The 14,128-nt window shown below is 38.8% G+C and overlaps 1 protein-coding gene across 4 annotated transcripts in view; it reads left to right on the top strand.

The window, feature by feature from the left end:
* LOC306843376 (mRNA-capping enzyme) overlaps window positions 1-14,128 on the top strand; it is a 136,295-nt gene that overhangs the window by 68,073 nt on the left and 54,094 nt on the right. For all 4 annotated transcript variants that reach the window (XM_079374830.1, XM_079374829.1, XM_079374828.1 and 1 more), the window contains one exon: window positions 7,435-7,599. In XM_079374830.1, the coding sequence (XP_079230956.1) occupies window positions 7,435-7,599 (165 nt within the window). The remainder of the gene's footprint in view (window positions 1-7,434; window positions 7,600-14,128) is intronic.

A 14,128-nucleotide genomic window follows, 5' to 3' on the forward strand; every position in this document is an offset into this window, starting at 1 on the left:
TCCGACACTTCCACCTTCTTAAGTTGAGAATTTTACCCCACATGGAACTTATTGGACAGCTAGCAAGGCAGAGATATAGCATCAGCTTTGGCTGTAATTTGCCATCTGGCATCTAATCTTGTAAAGCTCAGGGATGCTTTCCATTCTGGTGTTCAAACACGACGTCTTTGCCTGCAAACACACTACATGGCACTGAACACCCCTCATCCTACTGTATGTTAAGTCATGGGCTTTAGAAGAAGAAATTGAGGAAAAGCTGATTTGGGAGGCACAGATGTCTGAAAATAGTAGTGGGTCTCTTGTGGTAAGTGCGCTCAATGCGTCAGTGGTCAGCACGCGCAAAATGCGCTAAGGCTCCTGGGGCCCAAGCGGTCCGCTCGTACTGCGGAGGCCCTGGTGTCTCGGGCCATGCAACATGAGGCTATGGAGGCTTCCAGCAGAACCGAATAAAAAGCACTTATTTTAAAGTACTCAAGCACTTTGTGATGTAGGCTCAATGTTTCCTACCGGTTCCTACTGTAATGCTCCTCCTGTAGTGATGATTTGTGGCCTCTGGGATGTAGAAGAAATTAAAGTGTCTTATATTTTTCGTTTAACTCTACAGGATGGATTGTGCCTGCTGTTAGCATTATTTTCACGCACTGTTGGAGTTGTTTTAGCTCCTGGTTCATTAAAGGAAATATGCAAATGAAGCAACAGTGCAAACACGCCCAAGAAATTAGTGCTGAAAGTAAATTGCACAACACAATTCCTCATCTTGCTGGTGGATTCTGAGTACTAGGTTGTGGAGGATCCAGCAGACTAACCTGCCAGACAGTTTGATGTTTCTGTGAGGCTTTCGGTTCAGATTTACCTCAGAATATATTGAAGAAGGTCAGTGAGATCGAGTCAGATGTCAGTATATGGTTTGCAGCGCCTTTGTGTTTGCAGCAAAATGCTCCTCTATTAGATGGTCTCTGCGGTGTCAGAACTGGAGTTGTTCTTGACAGATGGGTTTGCTTGGTTCTACAGAGCTATCATCAGATAATGCGACATCTGATGCTTTTACTACTGGCTACTGCTGTTTACAACCAATTAAATAAGACACAGCACTTTCAGTTTATTGATTATTTAACTTTATTGATCATTTAAATGTAATTTTATGCTTCAAGATTTAGTGACTGGAACAAACCACTAACCATATGTATTAAACAGGGTAACTCACCCAAGGTCATTCATCTAAAATAGTACTTTGACTATCAGTGTGGAGTAGAAAGAGGTTGAATTTTTAGTGCATAAAATACTTCAGTGTATGAAGTCATTATAAACAATGCCAAATCACTGAGCATGTTATACAGGATTTTACTGTTTCTTTGGATGACTTTGGGTTGGGTTTTACACTTGTTAAATACTTTACAGAAAAAAACAGCAAAGATGTATATTTGCTGTTTTTTTCTGTAAAGTATTACAGAAATGTAATACAAAGATGTATATTTTTTTGTGACAAAGACTTTTTGACAGAATACTTTTTGTCAACACTTCATGTCATAATCATTGATTTTAATAAAATTCATTAATTTAAAAAAAAGTAAACATTTAAATATCTTTCATTGTTTTTCAGTAATCTTATTAACTAAATGAACACTCAGAGAGTCCAGGTCAAGGTTTTGTTTTGTTTTCTTAACGTGGTTAAACTGCATTCAAAGTTTAGGGTTGGTAAGATTTTTTTATTTAATTTTTTTTTTCAGCAAGGGTACATTGATCAAAAGTGACAGTAAAGATCATGTGACAAAATTACATTTTACAATATATTCAAATAGAAAACAGTAAATTATTTCACAATATTACTGTTTTTACTTTATTTTTGGTCAAATACATGCTGGCTTTGTGAGCAGTAGAGACTTATTTCAAAAACATTAAAAACAGTCTTATAGACCCCAAACCTTTAATGTAGGTCAGAAATGGTTTACCATTATAGCGTCTTTTTTTACATCTGCATTATGCTGCTTCATTTATTGCCTCAATCACCTCTGTAGAACTGGCTCAGTGAACTTGAATCACACTTTCAATCGTGCGTTTGTAGAGAGAATTGTGCTATTACTTTTCCAAGCAATTTGAATTTTTTCCACCTGCCTGATTGGGCGAAAAATACCCTTGATTTCAGACACTGAAGAACTGGGCCACACCCAGAGACCTGAACACCACTGAGCCAAGAAGTATCCACCTAGCAACCACTCAGAACAGCACCTTAGTAACCACACAGCAATGCTTTTGTCATATCAAGTCAAAATTTCCTGTTAATTTTCCCTGTTATGGGAAGAAAATGTTTTCTCGTGTCTGCTCCGTGTCTGTATGTTGGATTAACCAAATGTTCAATATGGCGCTCCAGAGCTCTGGCCAGACGCCGAACAGACCAAATCACAGTGAGTCATTCTCTGAATCCTGGCAGAACCACTGTAACATGGCCATTTCAATTCCAACTGCTTTGAACTGAACAAAGATATTTGTTCAGAAACAAATTTAGCATACTGAAGGACATATTAAACAGAATATCATGTAATAATAACATAAAAATACAGGATATCATGTCGATGCAAGGGCTTTCAGGAGATTTGTAGTCTGCAAATCTGATGGGTTGAAAACATCCTTTGATTTCTCCAAATACTGTTCACTTCAAACCGGGATATGTCCTCGTATGCTGACTTATGTCTATATGACAGCTTTGCTGCAGATTTTGGCTTTACGAAGCTCAAGGCTTGTTTTTGTCACAGAGGTGTTCACTTATGGAGTCTTTTTGTTGTTGTTGTAGAGGCTTTATTTTTTACATTCAGCAGATCTCTGTCCTTCCCTCGCTAAAGGCAGGCTTAACGTCTGACCACAGTTTGGCATACAATACTGCTATACAACATTGCTTAGTTACTTTTTATGGAAAATAATGCATTACATCACTTTTGCATTACTTTTGCTCATCTGGGCTGGGCCTAGGTTTTTAATATATAAAAAATGCAAGTAAGAGGAGTGCATGTTCACATTTAGACTAGAAATACAACCTATTAGTTTTTTAGCATTTATGCAATATACAGGAGCCAAACCTGAGAAAGTAGACCAGAATATTCCACTGCGTTCCTGGACACGTAATTTGCGCAGCTGTAATTCATAGACGGGGATTATGCTAATTGTAAATGAGCATGCACGAGCGCCCTATTTATGATTGGAATTCATTAACATGCACATGTTTAACTATTAAATCTGATGTGTACGAAGCATTTGTGAATCCGGAGGAGAGTTTGTGGGAAGGTCCGTTTTGACTCATATGAGGCCCAAAGGTCGAAAATGGGACTACTGATGTAAACACATTGTATTTTATACGTACAATATGCAGCGCTAGTAACGTATTCATGTGATGGCAAAGCTGAACCAGGGGATTGGATAATACATAATACATGTAGTTTATAATCATTGACAATAGCCCAGTCAGCACAAACTGATGTAGAACAAAACTAGATTTCTTAATCCCTTACAACATGCAGATGACAAACACCTATTTGTATTTATCATTCTGTGTAGCTGTTGCAGTCACTTTCCTTATCTGTGTAAAATACTTTTTGCAAATATCACGTTAATTCATTCATTAAAAATTGCATTTGCTTTTATGAAGTAACAAAATCATTAACAATGTCATTGGAAACAGAGCAGATGGGAAATGAAGTGTAGGCTGTCTTTAATGCCGACCCTTTCTGCTTATCTAATGTGATTCTTATTATGTTAAATTTCCTTTTCACGTAATGTTTCCATAATTCTGTCAGGCCCTGGATTTATAGAAGCTTTCATTGCTTTTTGATATGGAATGTGTAAGTCTGGAGAGTCTCTTAAATATAGATGAGCGTTTTTATTCCTCAGTTTGCTCTTGAAAGTTGCCCGTAGAGAGTGGGGTTGCTCGTGCGATAGGAAACTGGGAAATTGGAAAATTGCAAATAAGATGTCAAATTTATAGAGGTTGGTTTTGGAAGATGCCTGCTGTTAAATTGTCTCTCATTCTACTCTCATCTCTGCCTCAATAATTCACCTTTGAAAACTCTTTGAACACTAATGTATATTTTTGTACGTTACATGCACGTCTTAGCCCTTGTTAGTTAAACCCAGGATTTTAAGTATAAACGGCTTATTGAATATCTTAGATGTTTAATTTTAAAAAATCTAATTTTCACAAAACAAAGTCCAGTCATTTCCATAGGAAGTTTTGAATTTAGTGTGTATGGGCGAAAGATTTCCCCACATAGATTTCACTAATTTGATTTGGTTTTGATCTTCAAGTAAGCATTCACTGGTAGTGATGAAATAACCCAGCTCCCAGACACACTTGTCGCTTTTAATGTCGGTGCACCATAGCGTCATAAAACATGCATGCACATAAACACATCAATAGCAGGACTTCATTTATTTATAGGTAGAAATACAGACTGTGGTGCATCAAACGAGACACTCGTTCCAATACAGAAGTGACCCGAGAGGAGCTTCCTAAAGAGAAACGAGTGTTGTCATGGTGTAATACACGAGTCTTCGGTCTCCACGAGGATGAATGGTTTCAGGAACAGGCCCCTTCGGAGCGGGAAGCAGAGCTTCAGTGCCGTTTTGTCCGCGGAGAGCTGCAGTGGATTGTGTTTAACTCATCTGATGTGTGGCTCCACTGGAGATGTCTTCTATAGATCGCTTCAAATCCATTTTGTTAAGCGAGTCACAGCCTTTTCTGAGGCGTTAAGTGAGGAGGTGAAGCTTTGATTCGGTTGTAGTGACGTGGATTGGCGGTCCCATCGGAGCGCTGCCATACATCCGAGGCCGGCGAGAGTGATGTGGAGATGTTACCATGGAGACGCTGCTGCGGTCGTGATGGAGAGAGAGTGAGGTGGATTATTTCCAGAGCTCCTCGCAGCCGCTCTGATGCACGTATACACACCGCGTCTGTTCCTTCAACACGTTCCCTCATCACGCCTAACGGGAACAAATCAAGATTAATCACATTTTGCCTGATCTTTTCAAATACAAGGTTTTTGTGCAGTGTAGACATATTCTAGTGTTTAAACAACCCTGTCCACCCAGAGACCTGCACACTAGAAACAGCTTGACATTTGAGTTTGATGGAGAGGAATAGGGGAAAATCAGTTATGAGGGTCTGGGAAGAGTCAGGTCAGTTTAAATCAAGTGGGAATACAGCAAATTGTGAATTTGTCATTGGTCAACAGATGTCCATTCCGGAGTCTGTTGAAGCAGAAGTTCTCATCTAATTGGAGGTCACCTTTTCCACAGGCTTTTCATTTATGTGCATCCTGATTGAAATCTGTGAACTCCACATTACGTTTCTTAAGTAGAAGTGGTATTATTTTTAAATATACTTTTATTTTGCAATAAATACAGTATATTTTTAATATTTGTTTAAAGGCGAGTATCACTGATACCAATGCTAATGATGTCTCTAGGAAACTGGTTCCCCCCCTGATATTTAGTTATTGACTATAATGTAGCCTGTCAACATTTCAGTATAATGAGCGCTATCAATTTGAACATTTATTGGACTTTTAAAAATAACAACTTCTAATTTAAGTGAACTTAAAACAACTACCTGTGCCCTTCAGCAAGTACGAAATATGCAGAAATTGAATTCAGTTGTCAAACACTAAATTATAAATGAAATATAGAAGAATCCTTAAAGCTACAGAAGTTATTGATTTCCTCTTTCTTTCTTGTGTTCTTTGATGAACAGACGTCACAGCAGCTGGGTTATTAGGTTATTTGGCTGCTATTACTTTAAGAGCTGCTGCTCATAGTTTCATTCACGCTTTAATATGAAATGATACAGGCTACAGTGCACACCGCTGCATTTGTGCATACAATTGAAGAGCATGTGCTATGAGCACAATATAACGGCTGACAGGACAGAAAGATAATTTTTTACTAACATGTGGCCTGACAACATCTCATCTGACCGCAGTCAGATTAAACTGGAAAAATTAACCGTCTGCCTTAATGCACTCATTTTGACAGCACTAGTTATGTAGTAATGCTTATTATCCAAAACAGTGAAATAAATCATCAAACATCTTAGCTTTAGGGATTTAAGACAAATTGGAGGTTATCCTAATTTAAAAAAGAAGTTATTTTACCATGCACTGTAAAAAATGACCGTGATTTTAACGGTAAAAAAATGTGAAAATGCTACAGTAAAAACCTGTTAAATGGTAAGTTAAACTGACGTTCACAGAATCCCTGCGGTGCATTTAAAATTTTGTTTGAATTTGATGTTTTTTCTTTGAAATAACTATGTTTCTTCTTAGTTTTTTCTTATCAGTTATGTTTATTAGGGTTGTATGTTACATCTAATTTTGTTAAATTAATGTTTATTGCATATTTCAGTTTAATGAGTCTCACCATGATGGTGTTTAGTGCTTGTGTGAATGACACTGTGCACCTTCTGTATATGTTATTATTTAAAATCTGCTTGTGATGGGCTTTGGTTCGTCATGTGACTTTCTCATCACCACCTGTATTTGGTGGTTATCAGTGTTTTTCAGGTACAAAACAGATTTCAGTAGTTCAATAGGTTGGTATATTAACATTATATCAGTTAATAAAATTACGGTATTTAACTGTAAATTTAAGTTAAAACAGTAAAACCTAAAATGTTGTTACCGTATTTTTTACGGTAGAATTCAACACCAGTTTGAGAATTTAAAATCTTCTTAAAATCTTATAACAGAAGATCTGAATATTTTTACAGTTGTTTTGATCATGCAAAATGTTTGTTACTAAAGAAAATAGCCGTTAAGAATTCTATTCTTGACAATGTTTTGGGAATCCGGCTCTTTTCGCCGTGGGTGACAGTAATAGGATCTATAAGACCAATGACTTGTCATGTGTTACTTGTCTCTGCCGTGGCTGAGTAAGATCTCATGCCTGTTTAGAACATGATGAAGGCTGCAAAAACATCTCATTCTGAAATGTATCATCTCAACCACATTTACACATCAGGACTTGCTCAGTATGAAGCCACACAATGAATTTGCCAGTTATAATGAAGAGCATTCACATGTAGACATCTTATAGATGTTGTACAGAAACAAAAAGAGTTTAAAAGGGTCATTAAATATTTATTTCTGTTATTATTTCTATTGTTTTAGAGCAAAACAGTATAATAAAACACCTTTAAAGAGAAATTGACAGATATGTTAATATAGACAAGTAATTACTCATACACAATGTCTGAAAGACTGACATGCTGATTTAAAATCACAAGAAATTTGCTTAAATTTACTGCACATCTTGTTATCTTCTAGCATTGCAAATGACAACTGGAAAAGACGAACTGGAGTAATTGTTTTATTGATATATTTGAGGTGTGGATCTTGTCATGTTGAATCTGAGATGTGTGTGTGAATTGTGGCTGTGTGGTTTGTTTTGCAGGGTCAGCCTGTGGGTCAGTGTGACTTCAACAGACGTCTGCTGTGTATCGAGAAGGAGATCATCTCCCCACGATTCGAGAAAATGAAGCTGGGCCAGATTGATAAATCTAAGGAGCCCTTCAGCGTCAGGAACAAGCCTTTCTTCGACATCCACATTGCGCGCAAGGTATTTATCTGTAAACGTCTGTGGCCGTGTGTTGTGAAAGGACATGTAAATGCCACTTAAAGGCCAGGTAAATAACTTGAAAACATATCATTTGCAATGTTTATTCACATCAGTAACCTACACATCTCCTGCAGTTCTCCACTGCTACAGTCACTTTGTAAAACTGTATTCTCTGTGAAGCTGCTTTCAATCCATTTGTGAGGTAAAATGCACTGTAGAGGTGCAAAGGTGTTGTTCAATGAAAGCGTCTCTCTGATGCTCTTTCAGAAGTTATCCTTTTGCTCAGGAAACGCAAAAGAAACAAATGAATCAAGCTTCTGGAAAGCATGAAAACAGTTGTCTGGTTATTCCACTGGCTGTTTAGGTGTAAGATGCTTCTGATGAATGTGTGCAGCTCAGGAACAAGGGTTAGTCAGTCTATATCCAACGTGCTGAGGATAATTACATCAAGCATTAGTCTGGGTGCTGTTTTCACCATAGACAGACAGTTCACAGGTTCCAGACAATTGACAAATATGTTCTAGGTATTGACTATTTTTCTATATTGTGCCCATTTTAGTTCATTAAAATGGACATCCTTGTATTTGGACTGACAGCTCTTGGTCTGGTTCTGTATGTAGGCCGTAAGGAGTCTAGTTTTGTTGACGGTCTTAGGGCATTTTTATTGATCTGGGTCTGGTCTTGACTTCTAATTGGTGTAGCTGTGGCTTCAAAAATTATTGAACATTTCTAGCCTCATTTCCTAGGAGAAAAGATTCAGCTCATTTAACACACACACACACACGTCTGTCCCCAATACTAGGGCACGTTGCTAATGGGCGAAGAATTGGTATTGATATTTGTCGAAAAAATAAATCTGCAACATCAATAATAAAGTTATGAGTAACTTTTTATATTTACATCTAGGTGTGTGCGGGTAAAAAGTTTATTGCATATTGTTATGTTATGCATATTCTGTGTGTTTCTGTGAATGAGCAACACAGTTTTGCCGACTACACACATATTCAAGCACACATGATGCTCGTGGTGTGTTCAGTGTCTGCTGTCTAGCTATATGTGTCACGTTTCACTGGAGCAAGGAGCGAGGAGACACGGAGATTTCCAAACACGGGGTTTTATTGAACTTCCAAACACACGGAACATGGAGCTTGGGGGATGGACGAACAATACAGGACATGGGAGACAGGGAGACACAGGGCTAAAGAACACTGGGAAATCAACAGGGAAGAACGGAAACAGGTGCAGGGCAATTAAACACAGGGCTAGGGACTAATCAACTAATGAACATGGAACGAGGACAGGAACAGGAAGGCCAAATATGGACATGAGAGGCGGGGAAACACGAGACACAGACTGACAATATGAGGACATGAACACATGAAACTTCATCTCCGGAGCTGCTCTGAGAGTCGTTTCATCAGCATTTCACCATTTCATTAGATAGAGAAAAACTATCATGGTATCATTTACAAACAGAAACTCAAAGGAAACCACCAAAATAAAAGTTTGGTTTATATTTAAAGACATTATGTCTTACTAATACATTATACAATATATTTCTATTGTACAGTAAAATGTACTTCTCAAAGTAACAATAATAATTTTATTTCAAGGAATATAGTATAACCATGGTATTTTTCATCCATATTTTTGTTTTGCATCACTTTAGTTGAAAATATAAAAATGGAATGTTAATTAATCTTTTAATTTAATTATATTTTAAAATATTAATTACATTGTAAGCTTTATGAACTCATTTCATTAGACTCCGTTTTTGATTTATAAATTTGTAATAAAGGGGTTATTGGATGCAAAATTAACTTTTACATGTTGTTTGAACTGAAATGTGTGTTAGCAGTGTGTGTACACAACAACCCTAATCCAGCAGCCATATCACCCTGCAGCCCAAGACTGGTTGCCCACTGAAGCTAAGCAGGGTTGAGCCTGGTCAGTACCTGGATGGGAGACCTCCTGGGAAAACTAGGTTGCTGTTGGAAGAAGTATTAGTGAGGCCAGCAGGGGGTGCTCGCCCTGCAGTCTGTGTGGGTCCTAATGCCCCAGTGTAGTGATGGGGACACTATGCTGTAAAAAGCACCGTCCTTCGAATGAGATGTTAAACCGAGGTCCTGACTCTGTGGTCATTAAAAAAAAATCTCAGGATGTCCTTCGAAAAAGAGTAGGGGTGTAACCTCGGTATCCTGGCCAAAGTTTCCCCATTGGCCTCTGACCATCATGGCCTCATAATCATCCCCATACACTGATTGGCTTCACCACTCTGTCTCCTCTCAATAAGCTGGTGTGTGGTGGGTGTTCTGGCGCAATATGGTTGCCGTCGCATCATCCAGGTGGATGCTGCACACTGGTAGTGGTTGAGGAGATTCCCCCCTTCTATGTAAAGTGCTTTGAGTACCCAGAAAAGCGCTATATAAATGTAACTAATTATTTATTTTTATTATTAAATTATTAATGATAAAAATCCACCCAGTGCTTTTAAGTCCCCAATAATAATGATCAGTTTCTCAGATCAGGCTGTTCTGAGATTCTTGGCAGAGTGAGGTAGAACTAGGCACAGGCCCCTCCCATGATTGTTGATTGACAGTGGCGTTTTATCACAGATCCGCCCTGAGTGTGCTGTCATCAGTCCGCCATTGTTTAGATGCTGGAGCAGGTGTAGAGATGTCTCCTAAGCGACTGAGGTGTTTTTGTTGGATGTAATAATGAATGTAGCAGTCATCTTTTACTCCTGACATCTGAGCCGCTGAAGACGCAGAGGATTACGTTTGTTTTTGAAGGGAATGCACCCCCCGATTTACCTAAATGCATGTATGTTTGCGCGAATCATTCATGATCCAGCTTCACCTACAGAAGAATTGAGCATAAGGTTTTTATGAATCTTTGCGAATTGCCTTTCTTAATAATGTGCTAGTTAGCAAGTTTCATGATGAATGCGGCTAAAGTTAAGAGTCTCTCATGAGAACGGCTTGTCACCCCACGGAAGAGAGGGGCGGGGTGAGCAGAGGTCATTAGCATTTAAAGGAACCTGCACCGAAACAGTTCGCTCTGAACAGAGCAAGCGTGCCGCACGAGTCCTGAAATTGAAGCAAAAGTGTCTCGATCGCCCCCAGGTGACTGGTTGCAGTTAGGTCATCTCTGCTGCGTAGACTCGGGCTCCAAACGAATCTCTACTGCACAGACTCGGGCTCCAAACGAATCTCTACTGCACAGACTCGGGCTCCAAACGAATCTCTACTGCACAGACTCGGGCTCCAAACGAATCTCTACTGCACAGACTCGGGCTCCAAACGAATCTCTGCTGCGTAGACTCAGTCTCCAAACGAATCTCTACTGCACAGACTCGGGCTCCAAACGAATCTCTACTGCACAGACTCAGTCTCCAAACGAATCTCTACTGCACAGACTCAGTCTCCAAACGAATCTCTACTGCACAGACTCGGGCTCCAAACGAATCTCTACTGCATAGACTCAGTCTCCAAACGAATCTCTACTGCACAGACTCGGGCTCCAAACGAATCTCTACTGCACAGACTCGGGCTCCAAACGAATCTCTACTGCACAGACTCGGGCTCCAAACGAATCTCTACTGCACAGACTCTGGCTCCAAACGAATCTCTACTGCACAGACTCGGGCTCCAAACGAATCTCTACTGCATAGACTCAGTCTCCAAACGAATCTCTACTGCACAGACTCGGGCTCCAAACGAATCTCTACTGCACAGACTCTGGCTCCAAACGAATCTCTACTGCACAGACTCGGGCTCCAAACAAATCTCTACTGCATAGACTCAGTCTCCAAACGAATCTCTACTGCACAGACTCGGGCTCCAAACGAATCTCTACTGCACAGACTCGGGCTCCAAACGAATCTCTACTGTATAGACTCAGTCTCCAAACGAATCTCTACTGCACAGACTCGGGCTCCAAACGAATCTCTACTGCACAGACTCAGTCTCCAAACGAATCTCTACTGCATAGACTCAGGCTCCAAACGAATCTCTACTGCATAGACTCAGGCTCCAAACGAATCTCTACTGCATAGACTCAGGCTCCAAACGAATCTCTACTGCATAGACTCAGGCTCCAAACGAATCTCTACTGTGCAGACTCGAGCTCCAAATGATGTCATTTACTCAAGATGGTAGTGGCCATACTGAGATGCTTTGGCTTCTTCTATAGTGGAAGGAAGTGTGATACAGTATCAACTTGTGGAAAATGGGCATCCGATGACCTCTTTCAATTATGAAACAGAATTCAGAAAAAATATACAGAAAACTATTTGTGGAGGAGATAGATAGATAGACAGACAGACAGACACATGACTGCATACATACATATATTCACAGGAATTCCTGAAATAAAATATACCTTATTTTACAGAGCTCATTTATGTTTATAAACATGTTATCAAGTAATATTGAATAAATGTCATGCAAAATTTCTGTATTGTTTAATTAGACATTGCTGTTCAGACCTGTAATTTACAGATACTACAGTATATGAAGCCCCACAATAAGACCTTTTTCCTGCTCTCATACAAAGACCCTTACAGTTCAATATCAGGAACATAAGCCAATGAGCTGTGCTCTTCTGCTCCATGTCTATGAATGATAAGTGGGATCATTTTCTGTGAAATTAACAATGCTCAATGGTTTCTGAGAAATTTCCAGCAAGAAGAGGTTCACCCTGTGTCCGCAGTAGCCGCTTTATAACCGCATTTCATTCTCTGTTCATTGTTCACCATGAATAAGTCTGTTTTCCTCTAGTCTGGTTCTTCTGCGCCTTGAACCTCCAAGCTCATGTGCTGGATGTGTGCGTGTGTGTGCATCTTGGCTTTGTTTGTTCGGGGTCTGATCTGAGCATGAAGTCTTTGAGAATGAAGTCATAATAACAGGCTGTTGAGAACTGAGAGGGTGTCATTGTTGAGGTCTCCAGCCATCTGATGTGCAGACAGGAAGTGGAAAATAGAGAGAAAGATTCCCATCAGTAATCGGTAGAGAATGACATGTCAACTGCAGACTACAGTCAGGATCAAAGAACTATTGTCTAGGAGTTCATTGGGTCTCTCACGATTCCATCAGATATGAATCCTGCCTTCACCAGTTAACATGTGTAGCGGTGTCACTTGTCTTCATCCCTCTTGAAAATCCTTCAGCGGCCTCCTCAGCCTTAGGACTGACTCTCAAAACATGTACTGGCCAGTAATATGCAGGACACGTTTCATTTACGCTGATGTCTAGGTCATAAATGGCAGCTTGTGAATGATAATCCGCTGTGGTCAGTGTGATATAAATATATGATGAACGTATGAAATGCACACTGTTTTAAAAGCTTGAGAGGCAAATTTAAACAGTTTAGATGAAAATGGCTCTACTTTGTCCCTAACCCTAACTCTTTTGACGGACGAAAGGACGAGAGAACAAAATGAAAAAGGTACTAAAAAAAGAAAACAAAAGAGAAATAACTAAAAGCAGTGAAAGAAAGCAAATAACCAAAAGAAGTAAATGAGCGATTGAAAGTGTAAATAAAACCAAAACAAACAAACAAGACATGATTAAATAAAAAAATAAAAAGTTAATTTAAGAGTGGAATTTGAACAGAAATGCAAACTGCTGTGCATTCAGTTACTGATACAAAATGGCATGTTTGTTTGCTAATTATTTGTGCATTAGTGAATTGTTTTGTGGTATTTATCATATATTCAGGTGTCTGATTAATACAAATGCGTGCCTTTGTGTGGTTTTGACATTTTTCCACCATTGTGTTCGTTGCATTAAAAGCCCAGGCAGCACAAAAAATGTTTTTCATTAAAATGCCATTTATTACAACAAAACTCATCTGTGAGTTAGACATAAATATCCAGTCTCTAATTGAGTTATAATTACATGCATCATGTCACCATAAACTGGCCTGTCAATCATCCTGTCAGCATTAACATTCTGATACTTCTCAATTCATTTTCTCTATCCTTCTTACGTTATTATTATTCAGATAATATACTGTTCTTCCTTCCTTCCTTCTGACATTATCCACATTAAAATGAAGTAGTTTTATTCTCAACCATTAAACTTATGTGACATTTAAAAACAATTAAAAACGGATGAAGCAGCATCGTTCTCATACCCCAGTCTGCCAGCTCTGAAGCGCTTCATCTCCAGAGCATCCGCTTCGCTGTTTCCAGTTCTGTGATTTGAGAGAGGATGGTTAGCATGCAAATTGTGATGCAGGGGGTGTTTTGAATGCAGCTCACAAAGATAGCACAATAGAAACATTTCAGTTTCAGGCAAAACATTGTATATCTCTTTATGACAAGCATACATTAATAAAGTATTTATAAATCATTTGCAAACTATTAGTTAATACATTTTAATCTGTGTATTGTTAATACATGAATATGCTATGCACTAATAATGAGTTGTATACTTATTATAAAGTGTTACTGAAATGATTTTACAACACAACACATTTTTTATCTTATTACATCACAATAAAATAACATCAAATAGTGATCTCT

The sequence above is a fragment of the Barbus barbus genome, assembly GCF_936440315.1.
Source record: "Barbus barbus genome assembly, chromosome: 24".
NCBI lineage: Eukaryota > Metazoa > Chordata > Actinopteri > Cypriniformes > Cyprinidae > Barbus > Barbus barbus.